The sequence below is a fragment of the Thrips palmi genome, unplaced genomic scaffold (assembly GCF_012932325.1).
Source record: "Thrips palmi isolate BJ-2018 unplaced genomic scaffold, TpBJ-2018v1 HiC_scaffold_15, whole genome shotgun sequence".
In the NCBI taxonomy this organism is placed as follows: Eukaryota; Metazoa; Arthropoda; class Insecta; order Thysanoptera; family Thripidae; genus Thrips; species Thrips palmi.
The window spans coordinates 13,120,052-13,147,282 of NW_023144624.1; the positions used below are offsets into that span (position 1 = coordinate 13,120,052).

The window sequence follows — 27,231 nt, forward strand, 5'->3', positions numbered from 1 at the left end:
GCACCATTGTTCAGAGGCATACAGGGCGCAAAACACTTCTGAGGCCTCGCCTTGAGCTTCACATGGTTGTTGGAGGCCGCGTGGCTCGCCGAGCCCCGAGCCTGCCACGCCTGGCAACAGGCAGCCGGGCGCGCGGGGCGGCCGGGCCCCTCTGTTGGCACCGGCACACTGGTCGCCCCGCGGCTGCCCGCGGTGGCCCCCCTGGCTAGCCTGGCCCGCCCGCCGAATCACAATTAGTGGTAATTACAAGGGGCTCCAGGGGCCATGAACGCGAAGAGAAGCCGCGGGCCGCTGGGCCCGGCCAAGCAGGGCATGCCTGGCGCCTTGCCCGGCAAGGTGGAGAGGGAGAGGGGCGAGAGCGTGCAGGTGGTGGTGCGGTGCCGGCCCATGAGCCGCAAGGAGGAGGGCCAGGGCCACACGCAGATCATCGACATGTGGCCGCAGCGGGGTGGGTTTGGCTTCTGCTTTGACGGCTTTGCCCGCCAGAAGTCTGATTCCGGCCAGCCATCCGTCGCCGTCTCTCTCGCACCTACAGGGAATGCCCCGTGGGTTCGGGAGGGACGGCGATGACCGGAATCACTCTGGAGGGCGCTATGCTGGAGGCAGGCGGCAAGCTCCCGTCCCGCACGTCACGCTCCTTGCAGGCATCGTCCACATCACCAAGCCGCGGAAGGCGCCGGGCCGGGCGTCGGCGCGCATGTTCACCTTCGACTCGGTGTACGACTGGAACTCGAACCAAGACGACCTGTACGAGAACACGGTCAAGCCGCTGGTGTACTCGGTCCTGGACGGCTACAACGGCACCATCTTCGCGTACGGCCAGACGGGCACGGGCAAGACGTACACCATGCTGGGCAGCCAGCAGCAACAGGTAAAGGTGGTCCCACAAAGGGTTGTCGGACACCTTAGTTTAGCACATCGCTGGACTCAGCGGTAGACACAAACAAAAAAGAGTATCGTCCGCTATGAGCAGTATCTGGGTTCGAATCCCAGACACTCATCACTTTATCACATCATCAGTTCAAGTTTTGTGGCAATTCCTTCTAAGAGAGTTGGTAGCTGAGTGGGCTAAGGAGTTGTCTGCCATGGGGGAAGTGCTCGGGGTCGAGTCCCTTTAGCTGAGTTTGGTTACTAAACTCTCAGTTCACTTCTTGAACCCGGAGAATCACCTGGAGTTTGGGCGGGTAGTGATTGTGAGATTTGGTGGCTCAGGGTGCAGAGATGGCGGCCGCCCCGAGTTCAAATCCCAGGGGTGGAAATGTTTTCCTCAGTTGAACATTGAATCACGTATCACCAGTCTGGGTGGCTCAGAGCGTAAAGAAATCGCGGCCAAAGGCAGAAACTAAACTTACATGCAGGTTGAGTGGCGTACCTTTTAGGCGCAATCTCGATGTGAAGAGCGAGATCCCGTGTCAAAGGGGTAGCCTACCTTCACGGCGTCATTGTTCGCCCATCCGACACGTCTCCGTGCGGTGATGGGAAATCAGCGTCAGCCTGGCTATAAGAAAAGCAAACTCGCGTTTCTCCCCATCTGAAACGGCAAAAGAGTTCCCCTCATCGGGTCCCCACCCCCCCTACCCCCCCTCCCCGAAGGGAGGGTGGAGTAGAGGCATCATAAAGGGTTAATGGAAATTCAGTCCCGGGAATACTCCCAGACGAACCGACCTGGTGGCGAACCAGGGCCTCAGAGAACTGTCGTGCCGCCGCCCTGCCCACTGCGCTACGGCGACACATATCTGTCGGACACGTCCAATCTTAGAGTGATGGTACCGGATGTGAGCAGTAAATGGGGAAAAGATCAACCCGCCTGGGAGTCGAACCCAGGGCGCTCTCTTGGTCGCTCTCGCAACCATCCGAGCTACCGAGACACATATGATATGAGAACGTCCTATCTTAGAGTGATGGTACCGGCTTTGAGAAGTAATCTGAGGAAAAGATTCAACCTCCTGGGAGTCGAACCCGGGGCTTCCCCCGGCCAGTCGTCACCTCTACCATCTCAGCCACCCAGGCACTACGAAGGGGTGCGATCAATCTTAGAGTGATGGTGCCGAGTTTAAGATACATCAACAGTCTGGCCGAGCAAAATGTTGTTACACTTGAGTATTCGAACCCACGTATCTCTCAGCGCGGCAGATGCCTCTGCTCACTCGGCCACCTGAGCCAACTGACACTCGGAGTGCCCAAACTCATACTGTTACCGCATTTATAAGCGGTCAACTGAGGAAAATATTCACGTCCCTGGAACGCGAATCCAGGTCCTCATTCCAGGCTGCCGCTGCCTCTCCGCCCTGATCCACTGAGACACGCAGGCCATGTGCCCAAACTTTAGACTGATGGTACCGGAATCTTCTGCTCTGGGCTTGAGAAAACGTAATCACACTGGGGATTCGAATCGTACCCAGGCCTCTTTACGGGCTCGACCTACTCGCCTGCTTCCAGGGCCAGGGTGCCAGAGAGAAGGGCATCTCGTCCAAGTGTTTTGAGGACATCTTCCGGCACATCGCCTACACGAGCGACCGCACCAGTTACGTGGTGCGCGCCTCCTACTTCGAGATCTACCAGGTGCGTGACGACGCCAGTGGCTCGCACGGGCTTCGGCTAGAGCATTGTCCCGAGCCGCGGCGTCGGCGGCATCCGCCTTGCTCGCACTTCGCAGGAGGAGACGCGCGACTTGCTGAGCCCCGAGCCGGGCCAGGGCCACGGCCAGGGCGACCGCAGGCAGTTCTCCCTGCTGTGGGGTGAGGACGCGGTGCGCGGCGTGTACGTCAAGGGGCTGCAGTCCGTCGTCTGCAAGAACATCAAGGCCATCGAGCGCGTGATGCGCGTGGGCAACGTGAACCGCGCCACTGCGGCCACCAACATGAACGAGCACAGCTCGCGCTCGCACGCCATCTTCCAGATCACCATCGAGATGCGGGTACGGGACTGGAGAGGCGGGAGACGGGCTGAGCGTCGCTGTTGCGTTGCTTCACCTTTGGCGTTTTAGGACGCGGCGCGGCGCCCGGGCGTCAAGCCTGGCCAGGGCCCCCTGACGGCGCCAGTCCAGGGCAGCGGCTTCCGCATGGGCAAGCTGAACCTGGTGGACTTGGCGGGCAGCGAGCGCCAGTGCAAGACCGGCGCGGTGGGCGACCGCCTCAAGGAGTCCAGCAAGATCAACCTGTCCCTGTCCGCGCTGGGCAACGTCATCTCGGCCCTCGTGGACGGCCGGGCCGGCCAGGGGCACCGCCACATCCCGTACCGCGACTCCAAGCTGACGCAGCTGCTGCAAGACTCGCTCGGTGGCAACTCCAAGGCCATCATGATCGCCAACATCGGCCCCGCGAGCTACAACTACGACGAGAGCCTCATGACGCTGCGGTGAGGCAGTGGCGGTGTGTGTGTGTGGTGCTCTGGCCCTGGCCGTAGAGCCCTGACTTTAGGACTCGCTTACCTTGGTCGTCAGGTACGCGAGTCGCGCCAAGCACATCAAGAACATGCCGACGCGCAACGTGAACGCGCTCGCCTCGCTGGGGGCACGGGTGGCACGGGGGCCGCGGTCGGCGCTCAGTCACTACAACGAGGAGATGCGCGCCCTCAAGAAGCTCATCATGGCGGACAGGATGGGCGGCAAGGCCGACCCGTGCAGCACCACGACGTCGTCGGCGGAGGACAGCAGCGGCAGCAGCAGCAGCAACACGAGCGCGGAGAGCGAGCTGGGCGCGCGGCGCTGCCACCAGGCCTGCCACCAGGCCTGCAGGGCGTCCTCCGCGCCCCTGTCGCGGGCCTCGCCCCACCAGCAGCGCCGCCACCGTAGCCACCGCCGGCAGGTGTGGAAGATGCACGGCAAGTACCACCAGGAGACCACCGTCCAGATGGTGCGATGGATCCAGGAGCAGATGGGCAGCCGCGGCGACGGCGCTGCAGAGAGGTTGGTGCAGACCTGCCATGCGGGCTTGCGATGCCGAAGTCGGCAGGGAAGACCTGGCTGCACTGGCTGCTTGCAGACACGGCCAGGGGCAGGGTGACCGGGGTGCGGCTCCAGCTAGGAAGCAGAGCTTGGCGGAGGCGGAGCTCGGCGTGCAGAGGCTGGTGGATGACTTGTCCAACGCCGCCCTCAAGGAGAAAATGTTGCTATCCATTGCACAAATGGTCGACAGGAACGACCGACAGACCGAGAAGGTAAGCAAAATTTCGAATGTTGAGTGTGATTATAATATGTAAGACAATGTAATAATGCGTTTTTCTCTATGACACAGACACGTGCATTTCTGAAATTGGCTTCAGACTTCTATGAGCATTATCAGTTCATGGAGAAAAAGCAGGAGCGCGAGAGGATGCACCTGCTTTCTGAGGAAGCTCGTTTGCGGAAGGAGCTGGCATTGAAGAATGCAATCTTCCAAGCTTACACTGGCTGTCACAGCAACCCTCCTGAGGTACCTGAAGTGATTAAACACATCGAGTCTTTCACAGATTCTTGCCCCATTCCAACTTTGGTTAAATAGGCCATGTCTGAAATAAAACTATGAGACCTTATGTAATCTAAAATAATTCCAAAATACATGTATTTCAAATCTCATGATGTCCTGAGTAGATATTTAAGGTTTCACATACATTTGCCCAGAATTGTATACAAAGCAAATAGTGAACGAACTGACTGGAATACTTCGTCTTCCTCTAATTAGCATCTAGTGAAAATACTGGTTGTTTACAATAAGAGACTGAAAACATATTTGGCCTTAATAACTAATTGTAAAAATAAATGCTACAGAATTTGTGATAGCTACCAAAAATAAAATAGTTTTTCACTCTTGCATCATTGGTTTTCTCTTTTAAAGACATGGAAGAAAAGTGTAAATTTGGTAGAAAATAGGATAGTCTTTGTGCTCTCTGAAAACATATCTCCTTGAACTTCAACCCTGAAAAGAAGACAGTCAAGATTATATCCATGCAAACACATTCAGAATATTAAGTCATGGTAACATACAGCTGTTCGTTTACCTATAAACTTTTCCAGGCTTCAGCTTCTTGGAAATGAATACAGCACAACTGCCTTCCTCTTGCCTCAAATGAAACATTTTACCTAAAATTATGATCAAGGAAAGGTTGAGAAGTACCCTTGGAATAGAGAAATTAATTAAAACTTTAATTGATAGACGTACCTCTGTGATCACTCACAAAGTAGTACTTGGTGTGAGAATATGGTTTTCCGGGACCAACAAGGCCATGAGAGATGTGCAAATGCACCAGGTCCATTCCTGGTTGATTGCTTGTTGTGTCAAGAGGTAGGGCCATGAAAACTTTCTTTTCAGCTTGTTTAGCACCACTTACACAAGGTACCTCTCTACTGCAAACAGCTATACATTCTCTAGAATACAATGAATACATAAGAAAATTATAATTGACTGAGATCAATGCATTCTGTAAGTTAAGTGGTTCAAAGCTACCTGCTAATTAAATCCCGTTTGAATCCCTCTCCACACGGTGTATAGAGGCATTTAAATGTTTTATGCATGTTTAAACAAGTCTCGTCCTCTCCACAAATGTCAGGATCATCCAGGCACTCGTCCACATCTGGAAAGTGTCCAGTTTCACTTATAGATTCGGAAAGCTGTGATGGCAATAAAATTTACTAGGAAGTCAAAAAATACGTTCACGATGATACATACCTTGACATTGACCATCTCTCCAAACAAGACCTTCACCACAGGCCCACTCCTCTTCAGCCAGATGAAATTCCTGGGGGCCATCATATTGGCTATGATATGGCTGGGCCAAATCCTCTGGAGTCTTCTCTGCTTCTCTGATGGGGCTAGTTTCACCATATACATCAGACATGCCATAGGTCTCATCCGGATCATCCCAATATGATGATGCTGTAGAATAACCAATGTATTATTAATTTAATAAAGATAATAATTCAAATGTTTCAACATGTCTCTATTAGGTGATGGAAGTCAATAAATACCAGAACATGAATGTCTGTCTTCTAGGAGGTAAGTTCCTGGAGGGCATATACAGTGATAGCTGCCAGGTACATTTCTACATTCATGCGAGCACAGCTCAGGTTCTTGAAGACATTCATTTACATCTACAGAAAAAAAATAATATCAAATCAAGAATACATCTTTGAAAAAGAAAGTGTATGACTATCAAATATCTGAACATACCAAGACAGCGGGTGCCGATGTTCAAAGCTCGAAATCCAGTAGGACATGTACAGCGATATGACCCAAGGAGATTTTCACATACTTGCGTTAAATGACATTTATTGGAAGCATTGTCCAAACATTCATTAACATCTGAAAAAAATAACGTAATGATGCAAATTACTGGAAACATTTATTAGGATAATTTATTTGATCTGCAGACCTTCACAATGCTGTTGTTCTGGATTCAAAATAAAGCCTTCAGGACATTTGTTATCATCAAACCTCTTTGAGATAACTGTTGAAACTGTGTATCGCATTTCTTGTAAATCATGATCATAGTTTGAAATAATATGGTCAGTTGACATTTTCTCAGAAAGATACCTAAAGGACAGAGGTAATATAAAATTTACAATAGTTACAAACATAAATGGATCAAATGTTCAATACATACGGCATTGCACCTCCGTCTGCATTGTATGACACAGTGCTATTCCATAAATATGGAATTACTTGGCCATCAGCAGAGAGTGTTCCTTCTGATGTGATATAAAGAGTATTAGGGCCAGTCTGAACAAAGTCCTCTGCAAAAACACGACAGAATACGGCTTTGTTAAATTTTTATTGCAGTTGTTTCAATTCAGAAGACACACTCAAACAACACTGACCTGAAAAGGGTTGTACTACAATTGTAGCTCGAGGTTGTACATATGGCACTTCCCCAATTACTTCTATATCGACTTTGAGCTGACCAGCATGGTCAACGCCTTGCCCTATATGCCTCATCTCCATTTCTTGGCCTGGACATAAAAATGCAAAGGTAAGCAAATTGAATAAAAATTTCTTATAAATAAATACAATACAAAATTAGCTAATAATTAGGTATCTAAGTATGGTACTGAAATTACCTGTTGCAAAATGAACTGTTGAAGCTTGATTGAAGAGTCCTTTGGTGAGAGAAAATCCATTTCTGGCTTCTTTTTCCTCATATGCAGCATTCCATGAAATGGGCGATACCAGCAATGGCACAATGGGTTGAATTGGTACCTTAGGAAAATTCAATATCAAATTTATAACTTTTGATCCAGACTCCACATTAAAATTAACAACAAGAAAAAACAACCACTTACCTCACGTTTTCGAATGTTATGGAGTTTTGTTGAAATAAAGCTCCGTTTGATTTCTTCATCACCATATATATCGGCATAAAGAGTATCATCTCTGAAGTTATATCCATTCAAACTTCCATGTAAATATAGATGTGCAGTTTTTGGTCCATTTCTGGCACAAAGTCTCAGCTTGCAGTACTCAAACTATTTATAGAAAGTAAAACATGAGATTAACAAAATTCAGACCAGAGTTTGCAGTAAAATTTGAAAGAAGTACATTACCTCCTTATTATGTCCATCGCAGTCATGCCACTGCGAAAAACATTTCCGAGTGCGAGATCTTTGCCCAGGGCCACATGTTGCAGAACAATGGCTCCATTCAGACCATTCTGACCAAGAGCCTGTAAGTTGGAAACAGAAACATGGAAAGAATCAAACAAAGCTCAGTGCTGATAAATAACCTCGGAAGTTGATGTTTGTTTGCTTACCAAAGCATGGTTCATTATAACAGTTTTTAGTGTCACTAAAAGGTCCTACACAAACTTGGCCACCATGAGCAGGTTCTGGACTGTTGCACTCTCTGTGCCGAATTTGAACACCTGCATCACAAGTAACACTGCAAGCACTCCATTCAGACCAGGTGGACCTTAGAGCAAAAAGATTATTAGTAAGAGAGAAGTAGAGTACGTGAGCATTGCTTAACAAAGTGAGAGAGATTACCATCCTCCATCCACTGGACACAAAGGCAGGTTGCAGTTTTCTATTTCAAAGGCTTCTCCCTCACAGAAATGACCACCATAGGCTGGTTCTGGGTTATTACATTCTCTTGACCGATTCTTTTTCAACTGGCCACACTGTTGATCACAGCCGAACCATTCTGTCCAATTACTCCAGCCTCCGTTTATCTGCAAAACCCAAAGATGTTTAACAAATAGGAATAAACAGTCAATGAAAAACGTTCTTAAGGATTCAAGGATTCTTACTGGGCAATTTGACATAAAGCATGGTCTTGTTTCGAAAGTTTCTCCGGGGCAATTAGAAGTGAGGCAATCCCGCTTGCGCTCTTGGGTTCCAAAGCCGCAAGACACACTGCAGAAACCCCAGTCTGACCATTCACCCCAATCACCTTGCACTGCAAAACAACACAATACAGGCAAACATACGGGCAAACCATTTCAATAATACATAGTTATTGGTAAAGGCCTTACAGTCCAACTCCAGTTTGAAGAAAGCATTAGTTGAGCCAGCAGCATTTTCACCATGGCATTTGTACAGTCCTTCATGATCGTTGGTAGCACTAAGGATGTGAAGTTGCCGACCGTCAGAAGATATCTGAATGGTTCCGTTAAGACTACTATTCTCTACTGGAAAACCTCCCTAAAAATATATCATTCAATAGTAATCTTCAATATGAACACTGATGGTTGTATTCCTGCTTAATTTGAACTGAATCTCTACCTTAAACCAGGCTATACTTGGAGGTGGAGAACCAGTCATCGCACATAAAAACATAAATCTTCGAAGAGGCTTCAACGTCACAAGAGTGAAGTTACTGGTGATTGCTTCATTCCTCTGAGGTGGCTCTGTTCATAAAAACAATGTTTCTTTCTTAAATAAATGAAACAAGTGGGGTGATTTTAGATTTCAGATATAGTAAATTAGGAAACTTTACCAGAAATTTTAACATGATACATGAGTTCAGCAGAACCAGCTTCATTGTAGCCCAAGCATGAGTAACGTCCAGCATCTGACAGTTCAGTTGGTGTTATGACCTGCAAAATCTTATGTTAATCAGATGATTTTTTAAATAATAAATGAGGTTTAAATCAAACCAAATCTTACCAATGTGCGGCCGTTATCAGTAAGATTCAAGCCTCTCGACAAATTGGAAACCGATATTGCTTCGATACCTTTTATCCATAAAAGTTTTGGTTCTGGATGGCCTCTAAAATCACAATGAAGGCTGAAGGACTTATGACGTAAAACGTTTGCCTCTAATTCCTCAATGTTGTTTGGATTATATGGAGGAACTGCAGGTTGAAAAAAGATTTTGAATAAAAAGAAAAGGTGTAAGTTAACCAGTATTGAATAAGAATTATGAAAATCAATTCTTTAAGTAATTACCTAACACATCATGGAGGAACGTCTTTGAGACAGATCCAGCACTGTTTCTTGCAATACAAGTATAATTTCCAGAATGCTCTTCAGAAGAATGACGAAAATGAAGAGTTTCTCCACGAGTACCATCAATTTTGATTACCATGTCTGATTTAAGGCTGGCACCTTCCTTTAACCATGACACAACAGGCATGGGTTCACCAGACGAATGGCAATGCAGACTGAATGGAAGCCCATGGACTGATGTGACATTTTCCACAACTGACGTTGCTACTCCGTTTATCCTTGGAGGAACTGTTGAAATGAATTGAAATAGTAAAATAATTACTATACCATCACTTCCAGAACATCTTTTTAAAACGAACGATGTGTAAACTACTATATCTTTACCTATGAAGTGGACACGATACACTTTTTCCGCAGTGCCCCGATTATTGGTAGCATGGCACACATATTTTCCACTATCTGTGGCCCCAGAAGAAGCTAAGGTAAGGGTTTGGGAAACAGATGCAGTATCCAAGTCAGAGGTTTCTGTTGTGTCTTCTAATGAAAGCATGTGTCCGTTGTGGGTCCACTGTATGTCTGGCAAAGGCTGTCCATGGGCTGTGCACACCAGTGATAAAGGACTCCCCACTAAAGCATTAATTTCATTTTCTTCTGCATCCTCAATGATAGGTGCCTCTAGAATAGTAACAGAAATTAACAGAAATATCAGTAACTTAAATGATTGAACTTTAAGGTCATTTTACATTACATGTATTAGCTTGTCTTTTTGATGCCCAGCTCAACCGAAAAGTATTTACCTGACTTGGAGGAAGATTTCTGTAAACCTGAAAGCATGTGATGCAAGCAGCAACAAAATTAAAAATAGAGCAACAAGCATTTTTACATTATTGTGTCAATTTAAGCATGAAACAAATGAGGTACTTTGGAATTTGACCTACCCATTATGGAAACATTAAAGTATTTTAGCTTGAAGCCTGCCTGGTTGCTTCCATTGCAGACATATAAACCTCCGTCGGAGAAGTCAATGTTGGGGATGACCAAAGTTTGAGAATTCTTCTGCAATTTAGCTGCACCACTATCACTAAAAAGGAATTTAAAACACAAAAGAAGCTATGATAGGACAATTTTTTTCATCAAACTAGACATGTTGGAGAATTATAAGAATGGAAAACATACACAACAAATGGATGATTGCGTTTATGCTCCCAGGTATAGAGGGGGTGTGGCGCACCCAGAATTGGACACTCAAGGTTTACTGTTTCACCTCGAAGAAATTCATAATGATCCCCTGGATCATTTTCAATGTAGGGAGGAACTGAAAAATGGATTAGAAAATTAGAATAAAAAGGAAGACGGATTTTAAGTTAGAATATTTCATTAAAGAGAACATGAGAGGCATGCATACCAATGACATGGAGAATAAATGTTTTGTAAGCAGATCCTAGTCTATTAATTGCTTGGCATTTATAAATGCCATCATGATGGGCTCGCACTATAGGTATTCTTAGCATATGACGGCTTGATGGTAGAACCACAACACCCGGGGAAGTGCGCTCCGTCACAGGTAAAGAATCATTTATCTTCCAAATGACCTTGACAAATTTTAAAGTGGAACATTAGTTTAGTTGCAAGTAAATATATGATAGAGCTTAATGTCAAAAATTTGATGTACCTTAGGGATAGGGCTTCCACTGCTTAGACAATCAAAAGTTACATTGTTCCCTTCTTTGACAGTAAACTTCTTCTGGCTGACACCAAATTCTTCAAAGTATGGAGCCCACAATACCTCCAGATGGTAATTCAAATGTGTCTCGCTACCATCAGGATTAGATGTAATGCAAGTGTAAGTACCATTATCAGTTGGACGAGCTTCATTTATTTCCAGATATTTTCCACCATCAAGAAGTCTAAAATGTGCTTCATCAGACCGATCTTTAGCAGCCTTTATGTCAATGGTTACTCCATCCTAAAAAGTTATCGAATTCAAATAAATCCATTTAAGTCTGATTGGAAGAATAGTTCACAAACACACACCTGTTCCCATTCCTTCGTAGAGGCGTCTGGGGCGTTACATGGCAACTTAATATCATCACCTTCTTCAACTTCTTTACGAATAACATTATTTCTTGTCAGAGGAACAGGAACTGGAAAAACAACTTAATAAGTGATAAATCTGAATGATGAAAAAAATATGAAGCATTTGAAATCATACCATGAACCTCAATAAATATCTCTTGCCTATGTTCTCCCACTTCATTCTGAGCAACACATGTGTAAAGACCAGATGTATTTGCTTGAGCGGAAATAATTACAAGTGTATTGTCTTTCATCAACAGAAGATCATCTTCAAGGAAGAAAACAATTAGTAATTTGTTAATTTTTATCAAAAAGGTAGAAAATACAAATACTTAACATACCATAGTCCTCACTCAAACTCAAAGTCACATTATTGAACATCCACGATAGGACTGGCTTTGGTGTACCGCTAGCAGAGCAAGGTATAGATAAGTCCTCCCCTTCCATTAGAATCTTTCTATTTGGGAATTCATCCAAAATAAACGGAGGTTCTAGAGGGGAATAACAACATAATTTGATATTTGAAGAAAAGTTTAAGATAGGATGAATTTATCAATTGGTGGGTACAATACTTACCATGAACAACAACATTAAAGTTTCTTGAAGAGTTGCCAGCTTCGTTCTTAACATAACATTCATATACACCAGATTGTGAGAGAAGTACTTTACGGATATTAAGCGTATTTCCATCCAAGCTAAAAAGTAAAGAGTGAAAAATTTGGCTGAATTATAGCTATAGCACTTCCTCCCCACCTTCGAAAAGTCAATGTCACACTTACCTCATAAAAACATTTTGATTCGATTCAATTAGTGGATCTCCATTGAAAGTCCAGTTGATAGTTGGCTCTGGGTATCCATACAATACAGAAGTGATACAGTCCAATGAAACATCATCTTCACTTAGCTTACTAATAGTTATGTTGGTAGGAGTCAAAGTCCGCGGAGGGGCTGTCAATAAAATCTCATTGTTAAGAAGACTATATCAAAAGTTTTTAGTTCTCACTAAAAATATTCTGTACTAACCAAATACACTGACTTGAATGGATCTTGACGTTATACCAATGATGTTCTCAGCTTTGCAAGTATAGTTACCAGCATCTGTGAGTTTTGCACGGACTCTAAAGAGATGCCAAAAACAGTTCAGTACTAGGTTTAGCACATTACATCTAGATAAGAGAAAATGGAAGATTGACTCACTTATATTGTATTGAGGAGTTCATGACATCTGTGGGTGTTATTGACACACCATCTTTAAACCATGAACCTTGAGGAACTGGTATTCCATACATGTGGCAGTACAGAAGTAAATCCTGACCTTCCGAAAGTTTTAAACTCTGTTCCCAAGGTTCAATTGCAGGTGGCACTGTAGATCAGAAAAGTAAGTTCCTTGTTAAATAAAGGAATGACACTATGATGAAATAAAATGATTTATCATTCAAAAAACCAAATTTACCTTGGACTACCATCCTAACAGCCCTAGCATCTGAGCCAGCCAAGTTGTATGCTGTGCAAATGTACGACCCTGAATCGCTTTCTTGAATGTTCGACAAGACGAGGATGGATTCATCACTTTCAACTTGCCTGCGGTTGTGACAATAAAAAAATTTCAGTAAGACACCCTATTAATATTACATTAAAATTATGGAACAAAGGAGGGGTTACAAGAAAGTTTCACAAAATTGGAAATAAGTTTTGAAAAATGCTTACAATTTATTTGTCAATAATGGTTGACCCTTAAAGGTCCATGCTATTCTTGGTGGAGGTATTCCTCTTGCTTTGCACATAAGCTGAGCTGAATCACCTTTGGTAACCACTATGACGGAGTCAGCAGATTCAATAAACGGAGGTTCTGTGAAAGATAGACAAGGATTAATAATCTTTGTGTGCGCACACAAAAAAACCACACACAAACACAATATTGAAGGTTGCAAGAAAAAATTAATCACTGAAAGATGAATATACCTTGAACAGTGACGGTTATAGTTTTATTATCTGTACCCACATCATTAATGGCAGAACAAAGATACTCTCCTCCATCATTCACGACAACAGAAGTTATGACCAAACCATCACTGGTTATGCTTGGAAAGCTGGAGTGAAAAATAGTATTATTAAAAATAATGATTGAAGAGGTACCCCAAACTGTTTGCATTTCATGTGTAGGAATGCAAACTAAAATCTCTTACATATGATCATTATAATCCATGAATTCATAGTTGTGAGTCCATACATATTCAGGTGTAGGTTCACCAGATGCAGTACATGGAAGGCGGACAACATCCCCTACATTAACTACCAACTCTGTTACTGTTTCACCAACAATGTGGGGAGGATCTGTCAAGGGAATTTAACAGTTGAGGAGTATACTTATTTCACTTCATAAACATAAGTAGAAAAAAAAGTCAGAGAAAAAAAAAATAGAATACCTTGAACTGTCAGAGCAACACTTCTGTTGGCAGATCCAGCTGAATTAGTAGCCACACAAGTGTATCGTCCTGCATCTTCTAATCGTACACCAATGATAAGCAGGCCTTCGTATGTTAGTGATCTGTGAATAGAGAAAGTAGCACCCTATGTTCAAGAGCTTTTAAAAAAATGTTCTATGGTAAACATTTTGACTCATAGATCAAACTTACGTTAACAAATTTAAAACCAAGGGACAATCTTACATTCTCTCAGTAAGCGCGATGGTGTTATTTTCACTTTGCAGCCATTGTATTTCCGGTAATGGAGTTCCATAAGCATGACAAGGAAGAAGAGCATTGTTTCCAACTTTCTCAGTCAGATTGAGCAGATCTGAGCTGTCCAGAATTGGTGGTTCTAAAAAAAAAAAAAAAAAAAAAAAAATATATATATGTGAAAGCAAACATCATAACTGTGCCAATATCATTTTGAAAAACAAAACAACAAAAAAACATAATTTACACTTTTGTTTAAGTACTTAAGAACTTGTCAACTTTAAAAACTTACCAATTATCGTAAGATATATATGCCGAGATACAGATCCACCAACATTAGTGGCTTCACATTTGTAACTTCCTACATTTGTTAGGTCAGCTTTTTGAATAATTAATGAGTTGTTTGGCTGAAAATAAAAAGAAATAACATGATGACATAACTCAAAATACAGGGTATGTAGAGCTCTTACGTCTATTTCAGACTAGCTTACATGGAAGTCAATTCTTTCAAGCTTGTTATTTGAATCCATGTTATATCCATCTTTGGACCAAGTTATGAATGGAGTGGGATTTCCTAAAGATACTTTGCAAGTTAGCTCAATATCCACCCCTACAACAGATTCTATCTCTTCAAACTCAGATTCCATTTCTGCCAGTGCTGGGGCAACTATGAGACAGAAATAAAAAGTTACAAACAGTTTAACTCAAAGAACAATATAGTCTATGCTGTCTTCACTCACCAATCCCCGTAATAATAACTTTCTCTTCAAGTACAACACGACCATATATATTTTCCAGGACACAAATATAAGTACCTTCATCGGTAACTTTAGCATCTAATGAAAGACATAATAAATTTTATATTTATTTTATTCACAATGCCCTTATTAACTTAGTTAAATTAAATAAATAAGTCTAAATTGACTCACTTCATCTCACCTGAGAAGAGAAGTACACCTGTTGAAGAATTATGGTGTATCCTTGTCACATCTATATCATGACCATCTTTCCGCTCCCAATGTGTCAGAGGATGAGGAATCCCAGAGCCACGGCACAATAAGGCTCCAGATCCCTGAACTTCAAGTTGTAAAACTGCAAACAAAAACAATCTGTTTCTTAGCATGCCAAAGCCAGTTATTTGTTGAAGAACAGAAATTTAAGACTTTTATTGAGTAATAATGTACCTTCAGTTTTATCCAATACAACAGGAGGGTATCCAACAGTCAGATTTACAGAGTCTTTCACTTCACCCACTGAATTGTTTGCAACACAGTCTAGTTGTCCAGAGTTTTCTGCTACAACACTATCTATTTGAAGGAATCCATCCTCAAAGACCTGAATTAAAGATGCATTATTTCTAATTCCTTAATTAGTTCAAACCAACTTAGTACCAAAATAAATCAAATGTACCTTAAAATTTGACAAAGAAGTCACATCCATTCCTTGCCACAGCCATCTTGTCTTTGGCTTTGGGATTCCATCAGCAGCACATTTAATAAGTACTTGATCGCCAGCCTTCACCATTACCTGATCTTTCCCAATTTTAACAGAAGGCATTTCTACAATATATACTTCTACACCAGCTTCCACTGTAAAAATATAAAAATAAAATACATTAAGTAAAAATTCCTTAAAGTTAAGAGATGAGAGGCTTGGAGAAGTTTCATCACCCGTTTCTTTATTGTTGGTTCCTATACACTGGTAAACTCCTTGATCAGCTATCTTAGCATTCTTAATGAGAAGAGTCAGTCTGTGTCCAATTACTTCAACAGTCATGCGCTCTACATTTTTGTATGGCAAAATATGTCCATCTTGTACCCAGTAAAATTCTGAAGGTAAAGTATTAGCTTCACACATGATAGAAAATGAATCTCCTGCTTGGAAGTTCAAACTTTTAGGATGTGTAGAAATGTGCAAAGGCTCATAGACCAACAGCTCAACTTGACTTTCCCTTCTGCCTCCTGAAAAGATCAAACACAGGATCAAACAAAGTCTCTTTCCCCTCATATTCCCACGATAAAACACATTGTAAGGACCACCTTGATTCTCTGCTACGCAAGAAAAATATCCTGTGTCCTCAGGAAGAGCAGGATCAATAACCAATGAAGAGTTGGGCAAGATGATGTACCGAGCATTATTTTCGACAAGTTCTTCACCTTTAAAAGAAATACCAAAGACCACATAAATGCAAAATTTGCACGCATAACAGCCATCGCATGGATATTTTTTAAAGACTTACCTCTTGGTGAATCTCTGTAAATTCTCATCCATGTCATGTTAAATTTCAGTTTGCTTTCAATGAGGCAGTCTAGAACTACTTGGCTTTGTGCATGAATCTCCAATTTTGATTCAGTAACAACTTCAGGGGGAGGTCCTTAAAAACATTTTTATGACAATAACTACAACTTGTTAGACCAACGTTATTTTTTTTTTTTTTTAAATGTTTTGAATGCTTACCTGTCACTATAATGTGAACTGAATCACTGCTGTGGCCTTTGACATTGCTTGCACGGCAAGCATATTCTCCTCCCATTTCCTCTGTGAGTCCTTCTATTTTCTTTGTCATAAGTGTGGTCTGTCTATTAAGAAGACAATGAAGACACAGAAAATGAGTGACTGAATTTAACAGGGAAAGTAATTTCAACAGAAATGATAATACAGGGAACTCACTGATACTTCTGCTTCTTGGAAATGGGCATGCCGTTTTTGAGAAACCAGGATGTAAATGGGAGTAGAGAGTCAATCTGGCACCGGAGATTAAGAGATCCATTGATCCAAACTTGTGTTTCTGATTGCAACTCAACCAATGGCAAACCTGTGAAAAATAAATAAAGTACTACTTGCCCATGCACAATCAATGCATATTTACAAGCGCGAAATTAACATTACCACCAGACTGAGCACTAATAGCTGTAGGCGTGATTCTTTTGATAAGGAAACCATCTTTATCATACCCAGAATTCTAGAAAAATAATTTTAAAAAGACAATTAAGAGAATAAACATTTTAATAATATTTTTGGAAAGAGAAATTGACTGGATATACTATGTTCAAACAAACACATACAGCCAAATTAAATAAGACGTCCTGACCAGGTGGCACAAACGGACCACCGTGATAAAGCCCATCAAGGGCATCGAGAGGGGAAAGAGGAATTGTTTGTAAAGTTGAACCATCAACAGCAAGAAGATCTACAGATGTCAAGTTCCACACACTTCCCATGTCAGTTCCACCAACCAAAATAAAGTTAGGGGCACCTGCAAATAACAAATCACTAAAGAACTCACATATAAATAAACATCACTAAACACAAAGCAAATTTTTTGCATACCTAGCAAGGGTCTATGATAAGTTTCATCTAGACGGTCAGTGGCTTGAACTGAGAAACCATATGAAAAATCAACGACACTAAGTCCTGTTAGACGAATCGCATGCTTAGAATCACTTGATGTTTCTACTGTCCATGATCCTCGAGATGGTTCTTTAACTGCAATGACCTGAAAATGAGAGAATTACCACATAAAGGATGGTAAACATGAATGGATGTATTGATACTGTTTTTACCATTTACCTTAACATTGTCCAAATCCAAGATTTTTTGCATTAGAGGTGAATTGTTTAGCCTTGCCCCAGCAGGATCTACCACTGAGATCTGAGGATTTATACCTGATACTGACACAGTGAACTCCCGGATAGTTTCATCTACCTGTACAGCATGTTCTGTTTTGGAAGCTTTTGGTAAATCTACAGAAACTAGATTGACCTTTTGAGATTCTAGTGTTTGCCTTACAAAGCTTAAAACCTGGCAAAGATAAGTAAATTGTCACTGAAAATTGAATTTGTTACCAAAAAACATGCATAAATTAAATTTAAACAACAATTACCTACATTTTTAACCTCTGTTTTGTTTATGTGATACACTTGTCCAGAGCTTGCAGTTGCAATATTTTCCATGGACTGATACCGAGCAGTGTTGTCATCTTTACAGTTGCCAGTCATCACAAACACTACCTGATAAAAATAAAAATAGTGATGACATTTTCTAATTTAGAAATAACTACAAATGAAACAGGGCAGAGTGATACTTACCTGTGTTTGTTTGCGTTGTACTAGTGCTAGGACATCTGGTAAAAGGAAATAATCCTTTGCAGATGCATCAGTAAAAACATAAACAAATGAATTTGGGCGCACCAAACGCAGGGCCTCGAGGAGCGCAGCCAAGGACGGTTCGGGGCAGTCACTCCCACCTGTCACATTAACTGCATCTAACTGAGCCTTGAAGGTTTCTGCATCTGTCGTGACAGTTGCTGGCCCAATGCCTGTAATCACAGGACCATTTTAAGTCGAGGGTCTCGCAAATGATACAAAAATAGATCTTGCAGTATTTCTTTCCGTTTCAAACAAGAAATTGAACAAGTGCTAAGTTACTTGAACAAAAACAACAAAAGACTGTTCTACAACATTGATCCAGAGGTAAAGAACAGGGAAAGGGGAACACAATGATCGATCAGTGCAAGTGCACATCATTCACCTGGATCATTGAAGGGGACGAACACGAAGTCGTGGATGGGCTTGTCTGGCCGGCTGAGCGTCGCGTTCAGGATGTCCTCCGCACCCTTCTTCAGCTCCGCCAGCTCCCCCGACATCGACCCTGTCGAGTCGAACACAAACGCCAGGGACACGGCGTCGGGTTGCCGCCGCACCGTCGGCGTGGGCGTCGCAGGGTGCCCGCCCTCGTTGGCGGTGTCCAGGACCTCGGCGTGGGACTGAGCCTTGCCCGGGGCCAAGTCAGCCTCGCCGTGCGCGCTGCTCGCGCTGCTCGACCCCCCGGTCAAGTCCAAGTCCAAGGGCCTGGGTGTGACGGGGGCCAGCAGCGTCTCCCACAGGTCTTCATTGTCCACGTTGTCCACGCCGGCGTCGTCGCCAAGCATGGGTCCATCGTTCAGAGCGGCCAGGGCCGGCGCGGGCGCTGGAGACGGTGCGGCGAGCAGCGACTCCCACAGGGCCGACTCGACGGCGGGGTCCTCGACGGCGGCGTCCTCGACGTGCTCGCACATGGCACTCGACGCGCACGCCAGCGCAAGAGCGGCCACCAACAGGACGGCCGGCCCGGGCCAGAGCGCCAGGAGGCGCGGCCGCGGGCAACGCGAAGCACACATGTCGCCTGGACGCGCTCCGAGCGGGAACTGAAGAGGAGGAGCGGAAACTCGTCCCCGCCTCCCCTCCCAGGGGCAGCCAGGGGCTCCCCCGCACGCTCGCCCCCGACCCGAGTGCGGTGTGCGCTCAAGCCGAAGCCCCTGGAGCGCTGGGATTGGAAGGCAGGCCCGGTTTCGACGCGAGCGGGAAAGCATCCTTGAGCGCCTGTGAGGTAGGCCACCTCCCGTCCCGCAACACACCGGTGTGGAGACGGTGGCCCACCCTGCCCCTGTCGTCTTCACGGGGCAAGGTAGGCCGCCGTCTCCACACCGGTGTGTTGCGGGACGGGAGGTGGCCTACCTCACAGGCGCTACAAGCGCTAAAGGTGATTTCGGGGAACTCGAGGACATGAGGGCAGCTACAACGAACCCACTTTGAGACCACAAACGTGAAGACGTACTCGCTCGAGGTTTGGTACTGAAAGGAGCGAACAAAATGTCGGCGCGGTGCTTGCCCGATGGAATGCAGCGAGCCATATCACACACACCGCTCGTCTTCGTCTTCCCTTGGGGTCGGATTCCGGCCAGCCAGGCCAGCCCTCCCTCTGTTTGCTCCGCTCAAACACGCCATATCTGGGCTGCGTGCGTGCGTGCGGTGCAGTGCCATAGCAGTGCACCGAGCAGTGGCCGCCAGCCCCCTCTTGGACTTGCCGGGGCTGTGTCCGGGAATGCCGATGCTCGATGGGGCTCACCGTGTCTGGGAGAGTAAATATAGGTAAGTACGTGTGCCCCGCCCCGGGTGCCGGGTTTTCCTGCTTCCCTTTTCAGCTACCACTGACCCCGACGCACGGTGGCGGCAGCCGAGCGATTCAGAAGGGCCGTTTCGTCGGTCTGTCTCTGTCACACATGTGGAGCACTCCACAAGGGTGCGAGAGAGACAAAGGGAAAAACCATTCAGAATCGCTCGCCTGCGCGGCGTGGCCACCAGGCGTCCGAATCGCGTGGCGCAGCATCCGGAACGTTATCTGGCCGCCACTTCCTCGCCATCGCCGTGCCTCTCCGTCGCCTTGGCTATACCACTATCGCGGTCCCGGCCTCGCCAGCCTCCAGGCCGCCCCCAGGACGCCCCTAGGCCGCCCCCAGGACGTCTCCAGGACGCCTCCAGGACGCCCCCAGGCCGCCCCCAGGCCGCCCCAGGACGCCCCTAGGCCGCCCCCAGGACGTCTCCAAGACGCCTCCAGGACGCCCCAGGCCGCCCCCAGGCCGCCCCCAGGACGCCCCTAGGCCGCCCCCAGGACGTCTCCAAGACGCCTCCAGGCCGCCCCCAGGACGCCCCTAGGCCGCCCCCAGGACGTCTCCAAGACGCCTCCAGGACGCCCCCAGGCCGCCCCCAGGACGCCTCCAGGACGCCCCTAGGCCGCCCCCAGGACGTCTCCAAGACGCCTCCAGGCCGCCCCCAGGACGCCCCTAGGCCGCCCCCAGGACGTCTCCAAGACGCCTCCAGGCCGCCCCCAGGACGCCCCTAGGCCGCCCCCAGGACGTCTCCAAGACGCCTCCAGGACGCCTCCAGGACGCCTCCAGGACGCCTCCAGGCGACGGCGGTGTCGCCCGCGTGGCCTGCTTGACGGTGCCGAACCTCTGCAGGGCCGGGTCGTGTGCTGTTGTTCATGTCGTTTCAGTTTCGAGTGTCACCGATTTGATGGGGAAATCAATGAGGGTATCGCTGGCGCAACCAACCGCCGCCACTGCGTGAGCTGCGTGAGCCGCGTGAGCTACAAGCTGGCCTTCAGCGAGCCTTGGCGGCGTGCCGGCTTGCGGCCTACCAGACCAGGGCGTAGTACGAGGGCCACGCGGCGGCGTTGCCACTGCTGCCACTGCCACCCAAGGCCGCGGCACCGCGGCACATCTGGATCTGGGGCGGATACGTTCTATTTTGGAAAGAGCCTGTGAGGCTGCCTGTGAGGCCTGGAGGCTCACAGCCCCGGCCGGGCCAACCGCGTGCCACAGTGGGCCAGAAGACCGGTGGCGGCGGCCAAAACTCTATACGCAATTTGAGCTCCAGAGTCGCTAAACAGGCCTCGAACCGAACGTGTGACCCCACCAGTGGATTGCTCTCCGAACGAGGAATCCATTGGTGGGGTCACACGTTCGGTTCGAGTCCTGTTTAGCGACGCTGGAGCTCAAATTGCGTCTAGAGTTTTGGCCGCCCCCACCGGTCTTCTGGCCTACTGTGCGTGCCTGCCGGACGCGACACCAAGTCAGACCAAGTGCACCGCAAGGCCTGGGACTCTGTGAGCGCGGGGCGGGGCACTGCAAGGTCACCGCCAGCACGCAGTGCCACGCAGGGCTTTCGTCGCTCTGTCTCTCTCCCACACCCACGAGACGCTCCATGAGTCGCAGAGAGACAGAGCGACGAATGCACTGACGAGTCGGCCTGTGCCACGCCTCTCGACCAGCGCGTCGTGATCAAAAAACGACGAATCGCATGAATGGCGGTGCACCGCCGTGTCGGGGCAGACTGCAGACACTCTTCTTGCACCTCTACCGCTGGCATCGCCGCAGAGCAGTAAAGTCAAGCCCTGCCCTGCCTGCAGTTGCAAGGCTTTACAGTGAGGCAAAATACGAAGGCGACAATGAGCCACGTTGTTCACGGTGTGTCGTGGGTTGCCTACCTCAGCCTGCCTACTTGGCAAACTACCGGCTGTCACGTCTCTGAAACGCTATACCTCCTTTGGTGGCCTGTGCCTGTAGTAGCGCCTGACAGATAGGCCAGCTACCAGTCCGGTATGGAAACGGTGGGCGTTTTTTGGTTTGGAGCGGTGTGGAGCAACCAACGACTGGCTAGCGCTAGCCTAGACGAATCTGACCAAGTCTCTGTCATTCTCATTGGCACATTTCGAGCCGACCAAAGTAGGGTCGCGAGCATATGTCCTACTGGATGGTGCAGCCAAGAGATGGCCTCAGCCCATACGAAAAGACCTTCCTTTGGCCAAAAATTAGTTCAACCCATACATTAATTTTGGAAAAGGGAGATCATGAGGCAGACAACTAGGTATAATGGTTGATTATTCTTTAGGAAATTATACATAAGCCACAAATGAGCGGACACTAAGTAGGTTTTAATTAATTACCTCACAACATAATTCTATGTACCAATAAGTTAAGACAAATTTCATGTTTAGATGGAAAACAAAAGAGTACCGCAAGGTGCACGGCTGAGGCAGTTTTTATCTGACCAGTAAAGCACAGCATAAGTTTAATTTATTGTTATTGTTGAATTCAATTCAACAATGACAAATAAAAAGGTAGAGATACTTGTACAAACTACACATATTGTTTTCAGCCTCTAAGAGTTAAAGATTTGTAAGTGTGACAGATTTGTGTAATATTTTCTCCTCAAAAAATTGGAGAACATCAGAAAGTTGAAATTCAAACCTGACAATTTCTGTCCTTTACTGATGAAATTCTTCCAAGACCTCTCCATACTAACACTAAAGCTGTAAAGAAAATAGAAAAGTAAGGAACAAAACATTCAAAATTTATCTTAGACACAGAAAACAAACTATATGAGAAACATACCCTATTTCTGTAGAAATCCATCATATTTATACACATATTCCATCCGATGGTGATTGAAACCACATACACAACAAACATGGCTGTCATGGGATATAACAGAACATGTGTGTTTTGAAGAATGGGCAAACCTATAACAACAATACAGAAAGATAAAGGAAAGTTGTCAAATCACAAAAATTATAAGAATTGAAGTGGAAGAAAAACTGATAACTTACAGCTGTATCCAAGGAATGTTATATAAACATAATACCAAAGTGCTACAGCCCAAAGGGTATTGCTAAAAAATGTTGAAATAAACATGGGATGACTGATGAGGGCTGGAAAAACTATTACATGTGTAATAGTGAGAAATACAGTGACAGTTAAAATCAATTACCTAACATCAAATGAAAACAACAAATGAAAAGAATAACGCTTACTGTTCCAAATTAACAATTGGACTCCATGCAATATAACGAAAAGTGGAAAGAAGGCATTGAGATGAACATCAAATGCGTAGCCCCACTCAACATCTTGGTCTTGACAAGAGTCCCTTCGCAGATATCGGTTGGTGACAAACCTGTCAGGAAAAACAATTATTAAAAACATGGAAAAGCATTAAAAGATCAGATAAAGAAAAAAAAAATTGTCATCTTACCAGAAAAATGTGGCAATAACAAGACCCACTCCAATGCAGTCAACAAATATCACATAAAATAGAAATTTGATGAAATGCCCAAAACTTAGATCTAACACAAAGGCAAACCAAATGGAAGATACTGACAGCAAAAACGGAAAAACAAAAAACAGATCAGTACAATGGAATCCTTGAAACACAAAATAACTAAAAAATTAAGACTGAGAGATAGAACCAACTCAGAGATGAACATAAATTCTTACTTACCGCACAGCCACACACTTAAGAGAACCAAAAATGCTGGATCATCTCGAGCAAACTGAGACTTAGTTTCTACAGGGGAGAAAAATAAATTCAGTAAGGAGACAAGTCTTGATTTCCAGATACTCGGCAAGATGTAACACATTATACCTTTTCTATAGTGAAAATTTCGATAAACTTTCTGGGGTGCCATAAAAAGGTACCACATTTGCCAAAAAGCAAACTCAAAGTCCATCTGTTGAAATTTGATTAACCTTCGTAGATATTTGTACCGCTTTGCTGCTGCTGACATACAGTCCTGCCTGAAAATCAAAACAAAATTGAATCAAATAAATCTGAGCCAATAGAAGGTAGGTATGATAGAAACAGAATAATGTCTTACCTGTACACAGCAGGTGTGGGAAGAGGAGAACCCGCTCTAAAACTACTGGTTGATGAGGTAGGGCTCCTTGGAGGAGATGTTTGAAACTTGGAATCGATCATTGTCTCCTGAAAACCTGTAGGTGAAAATAAAGATTTAAAAGAACAAAATTAAACGGGAATTGTTCAATGAGAACTGGCCAACTTCTCGACTAATGTAAGTGTAAACACATTAAAACAACTTGAGAACCTATCATGAAATACAAAGTAAAAGGGGGAAAATTAATAGATAAATAATAAAGTAAATAGAAAGACATGTGAAATCTTTACAAAGAAAATGAATGGGCGAGAATGAAGAATTAACATAGCCTCTGTCAACATCAACATGACAAAGATCTCTTGCATAATAGGACGCAACTTTCATTTTAGCCATAACGAAAAGTGAGAAAAGCAATAATCCTGGGCATACTTACAAAATAAAAACCACGCACCCTCACAGAGAACATTAGAAATTTAGCCGCTGACAGCGTAACTTTAGGGTTGTGTTGTTTTTGTTCACGTAGGAGTTACATTTATGTCGCTTGCTATTCCCATTGCAATTCACGCACAGTGAATGTCTCATACTGCCGACCCGACGTAGCCTCTCAAATGGCTGTAGTTCTGCTGGCAGACGGCTGAAGCTGAAGTTTCTGGCTCAACTTTGTCAATATGTTTTCTTTAAACTGAATCAACATTTTAAAGTTGCCTCACGGCAATAATTGTTTAAAGTCACAGCTTTATCAGACATCAACATGATTCACAGTCTCTTTATCATAAACTCTTCAGGGTAAGTTGACCACGTCTTAAAAATATAACCTAAAACTTAAAAAAGGTAAACAATACCGTTGTATAATACCTTGGTTTAACATATTTATCAATCTACCTAAATTTTACAGACTATTCAATCTGTAACTATTTAATCTGTTTTTACATACTCACATTTCGATGCTGTTTATACAGGGATGTTTTTATGGAGAAGCACTGGAAAAGTGTCATATCACGATCAGTATGTGACTACTTCTTTGACCAACAGCGTAAAGTCTCCTCTCCAGAAGATGTTCCCCCAGTGATAGCTACACCACATCATTATCTCATTAGCGTTTATAGGTGCTCAATGTTCTTTGTTGCTGTTTGCATGACTGAAGGTTAGTACAGAATTCACCCTTAATTTGCCTGTTGCATTATAATCTCCCATATTCACTCCTATTCTTTATCTTCTTGACCAGTTCCACCATTGTTTGTGATTGAGTTTCTTCATACTGTTGTGTCTACCTTGGAAGACTACTTCAGTGAGTGCTCAGAAAGTCTCATTAAAGAAAATTATGTGGTTGTGTATGAGGTCAGTGTTCCTTCTGTGAGGGAGTCCTATCATGTCTTTTTGCTGTTTGCGGTCCGCTTCCATTATTTATGTATTGCACTAATAATAATATTTTTCAGCTTCTGGATGAGATGCTTGACAATGGTTTCCCATTGGCAACAGAGTCAAATATATTGAAGGAGCTCATTAAGCCTCCTAATATTCTACGTACTCTTGCAAATTCTGTGACAGGGAAGTCCAAGTAAGTCTTTAGGACCAAGCCGATGTTTTTATGACTCTGTGTTGTGCGAAATACTCATTATTTTGATTTGTTTTCAGCGTTAGTTCCACATTACCAAGCGGGCAGCTCTCTAACATACCTTGGAGAAGAACTGGTGTGAAATACACCAACAATGAAGCTTACTTTGACATTGTAGAAGAAGTTGATGCAATTATTGACAAATCTGGTTCTACAGTATTTGCTGAAATTCAAGGATATGTAAGTTGCTTCACTCATGTGATAAAATAACATCCACACTTTTTTCTCCAACCAACTTTTTTGTTTGATTGCAGATTGATTGTTGTATCAAACTCAGTGGAATGCCTGATCTCACTCTTTCTTTCATGAATTCCGGCCTCTTTGATGATGTCAGCTTCCATCCATGTGTTAGATTCAAGAGATGGGAGGTAAAACACAGTTGCACCATGTCAAAATGTCTGGTTTTACAGAGTTCACTTATTAATTGGTACAATTTTATTTCATTTTTCTCTTTTTAGTCGGAGCGTCTCCTCTCTTTTATTCCTCCTGATGGCAATTTCCGTTTAATGTCGTATCACATTGGATCTCAGAGTGTGGTTGCCATTCCTGTCTATGTGCGCCATAGCATCAACTTTAGAGAAGCTGGAGGTGGACGACTTGACATAACTGTTGGTCCAAAGCAAACTGTTGGCCGCACAGTGAGTCCCTTGGACACTTTTACCTTTACTGTTGTTTCATCAGATGAGGTGGCTTATTCTCTTGTTTCATTCCAGGTGGAGAATGTGGTTTTGGAAATACCTATGCCAAAAGCAGTTTTGAATTGTAGTTTAACGCCATCTCAGGGGAAGTATTCCTTTGATCCAGTCAGCAGGACACTTGTGTGGGATGTCGGTCGCATTGATACCACAAAACTGCCAAATATTCGTGGAACAGTGAGTAAATTAATTTTAAAAATTAGTCTTAGTTGTCAATAAAAATGCATTGATTTTATTTTTTGGTTTTGCGATTGGAACTTAATTAATTAAATCCATTGACATCCCTAGATCAACTTGCAGTCTGGTGCTCCTCCGGTTGAATCTAACCCAGCTATAAATGTCAGTACATATACCATGTTGTTTTATCTGATCTTTATTGATGCCATTTTCTTCATTACCCCTTTTCTTTTTATACAACAGGTTCACTTCACTATTAATCAGATGGCTGTGTCTGGTTTACGGGTCAATCGGCTTGACATGTATGGAGAAAAATATAAGCCGTTTAAGGGTGTCAAATATATAACCAAGGCAGGGCGTTTCCAAATCCGCATGTAAGCCTATCATCTTGTTGATCTTAATCAAGGTGGATGGGATGCAGATCTCAACTGATCTTGATTGCTATTATCTTTAAAAAATAAATTTTATATCTCTATTACAATTATTTTCAAACCTAAAATGTAACATTCTTCTACCCACCACATCAGCTTTCTTTACATCCATAATGTTGCTGCTGAATCTGTTGTTGTTGTTGTCATCGCTTTTGTTATGTTTCCTCTGCATTGCTGCAGGAACCTAAACACGATCACAGAGCCTGTTGGG

The 27,231-nt window shown here is 44.4% G+C and overlaps 5 protein-coding genes across 6 annotated transcripts; 3 read left to right on the forward strand and 2 right to left on the reverse strand.

Moving 5' to 3' along the window:
- Window positions 1–251: 251 nt before the first annotated feature.
- Window positions 252–3,653, forward strand: LOC117641253 (kinesin-II 95 kDa subunit-like; the record flags this gene model as incomplete). Its single annotated transcript, XM_034378414.1, has 6 exons — window positions 252–448; window positions 645–871; window positions 2,440–2,562; window positions 2,657–2,917; window positions 2,987–3,357; window positions 3,443–3,653. Coding segments are annotated over exons 1-6 (1,377 nt in total), but the record flags the coding sequence as incomplete, so codon positions are not given.
- Window positions 3,654–3,814: 161 nt separating this feature from the next.
- LOC117641414 lies at window positions 3,815–4,498 on the forward strand. The gene is made up of 2 exons (XM_034378708.1): window positions 3,815–4,158; window positions 4,236–4,498. Exons 1-2 carry the CDS (start codon window positions 3,925–3,927, stop codon window positions 4,479–4,481), a joined length of 480 nt encoding a protein of 159 aa, XP_034234599.1. The 5' UTR covers window positions 3,815–3,924; the 3' UTR covers window positions 4,482–4,498.
- Window positions 4,499–4,514: 16 nt separating this feature from the next.
- On the reverse strand, window positions 4,515–19,124 carry LOC117641413 (hemicentin-1-like). 2 transcript variants are annotated; one of them, XM_034378706.1, is made up of 58 exons: window positions 18,643–19,124; window positions 18,201–18,430; window positions 18,000–18,122; window positions 17,683–17,913; window positions 17,443–17,608; window positions 17,178–17,368; window positions 17,002–17,074; window positions 16,783–16,927; window positions 16,570–16,691; window positions 16,352–16,486; window positions 16,152–16,268; window positions 15,783–16,073; window positions 15,523–15,701; window positions 15,297–15,447; window positions 15,052–15,204; window positions 14,853–14,948; window positions 14,604–14,779; window positions 14,405–14,519; window positions 14,104–14,254; window positions 13,861–13,982; window positions 13,621–13,768; window positions 13,397–13,524; window positions 13,142–13,283; window positions 12,888–13,015; window positions 12,632–12,797; window positions 12,458–12,552; window positions 12,214–12,382; window positions 12,011–12,129; window positions 11,776–11,925; window positions 11,571–11,702; window positions 11,393–11,502; window positions 11,031–11,324; window positions 10,764–10,950; window positions 10,535–10,673; window positions 10,297–10,439; window positions 10,156–10,182; window positions 9,743–10,033; window positions 9,359–9,646; window positions 9,077–9,264; window positions 8,907–9,006; window positions 8,693–8,817; window positions 8,443–8,611; window positions 8,218–8,366; window positions 7,955–8,139; window positions 7,723–7,880; window positions 7,517–7,635; window positions 7,256–7,438; window positions 7,034–7,172; window positions 6,794–6,925; window positions 6,580–6,709; window positions 6,349–6,509; window positions 6,147–6,278; window positions 5,945–6,067; window positions 5,646–5,852; window positions 5,424–5,550; window positions 5,139–5,344; window positions 4,978–5,059; window positions 4,515–4,895 (listed from the first exon to the last, which is right to left on the reverse strand). In XM_034378706.1, the coding sequence occupies exons 1-58, from the start codon at window positions 19,040–19,042 to the stop codon at window positions 4,793–4,795; spliced, it is 9,141 nt and encodes a 3,046-aa protein (XP_034234597.1). In that variant the 5' UTR covers window positions 19,043–19,124; the 3' UTR covers window positions 4,515–4,792. The 2 variants fall into 2 exon arrangements, with proteins under 2 accessions (XP_034234597.1, XP_034234598.1); XM_034378707.1 differs by lacking the exon at window positions 10,156–10,182.
- Window positions 19,125–22,295: 3,171 nt separating this feature from the next.
- LOC117641451 (protein unc-50 homolog) lies at window positions 22,296–24,686 on the reverse strand. The gene is made up of 9 exons (XM_034378783.1): window positions 24,536–24,686; window positions 24,085–24,199; window positions 23,853–24,004; window positions 23,709–23,774; window positions 23,463–23,583; window positions 23,245–23,384; window positions 23,041–23,151; window positions 22,826–22,953; window positions 22,296–22,743 (listed from the first exon to the last, which is right to left on the reverse strand). Exons 2-9 carry the CDS (start codon window positions 24,183–24,185, stop codon window positions 22,738–22,740), a joined length of 825 nt encoding a protein of 274 aa, XP_034234674.1. The 5' UTR covers window positions 24,186–24,199; window positions 24,536–24,686; the 3' UTR covers window positions 22,296–22,737.
- Window positions 24,687–24,698: 12 nt separating this feature from the next.
- LOC117641450 (AP-3 complex subunit mu-1) lies at window positions 24,699–27,073 on the forward strand. The gene is made up of 10 exons (XM_034378782.1): window positions 24,699–24,888; window positions 25,062–25,246; window positions 25,328–25,440; window positions 25,539–25,660; window positions 25,738–25,897; window positions 25,972–26,085; window positions 26,176–26,355; window positions 26,431–26,589; window positions 26,701–26,751; window positions 26,833–27,073. The coding sequence occupies exons 1-10, from the start codon at window positions 24,854–24,856 to the stop codon at window positions 26,965–26,967; spliced, it is 1,254 nt and encodes a 417-aa protein (XP_034234673.1). The 5' UTR covers window positions 24,699–24,853; the 3' UTR covers window positions 26,968–27,073.
- The last annotated feature ends 158 nt before the right edge of the window (window positions 27,074–27,231 follow it).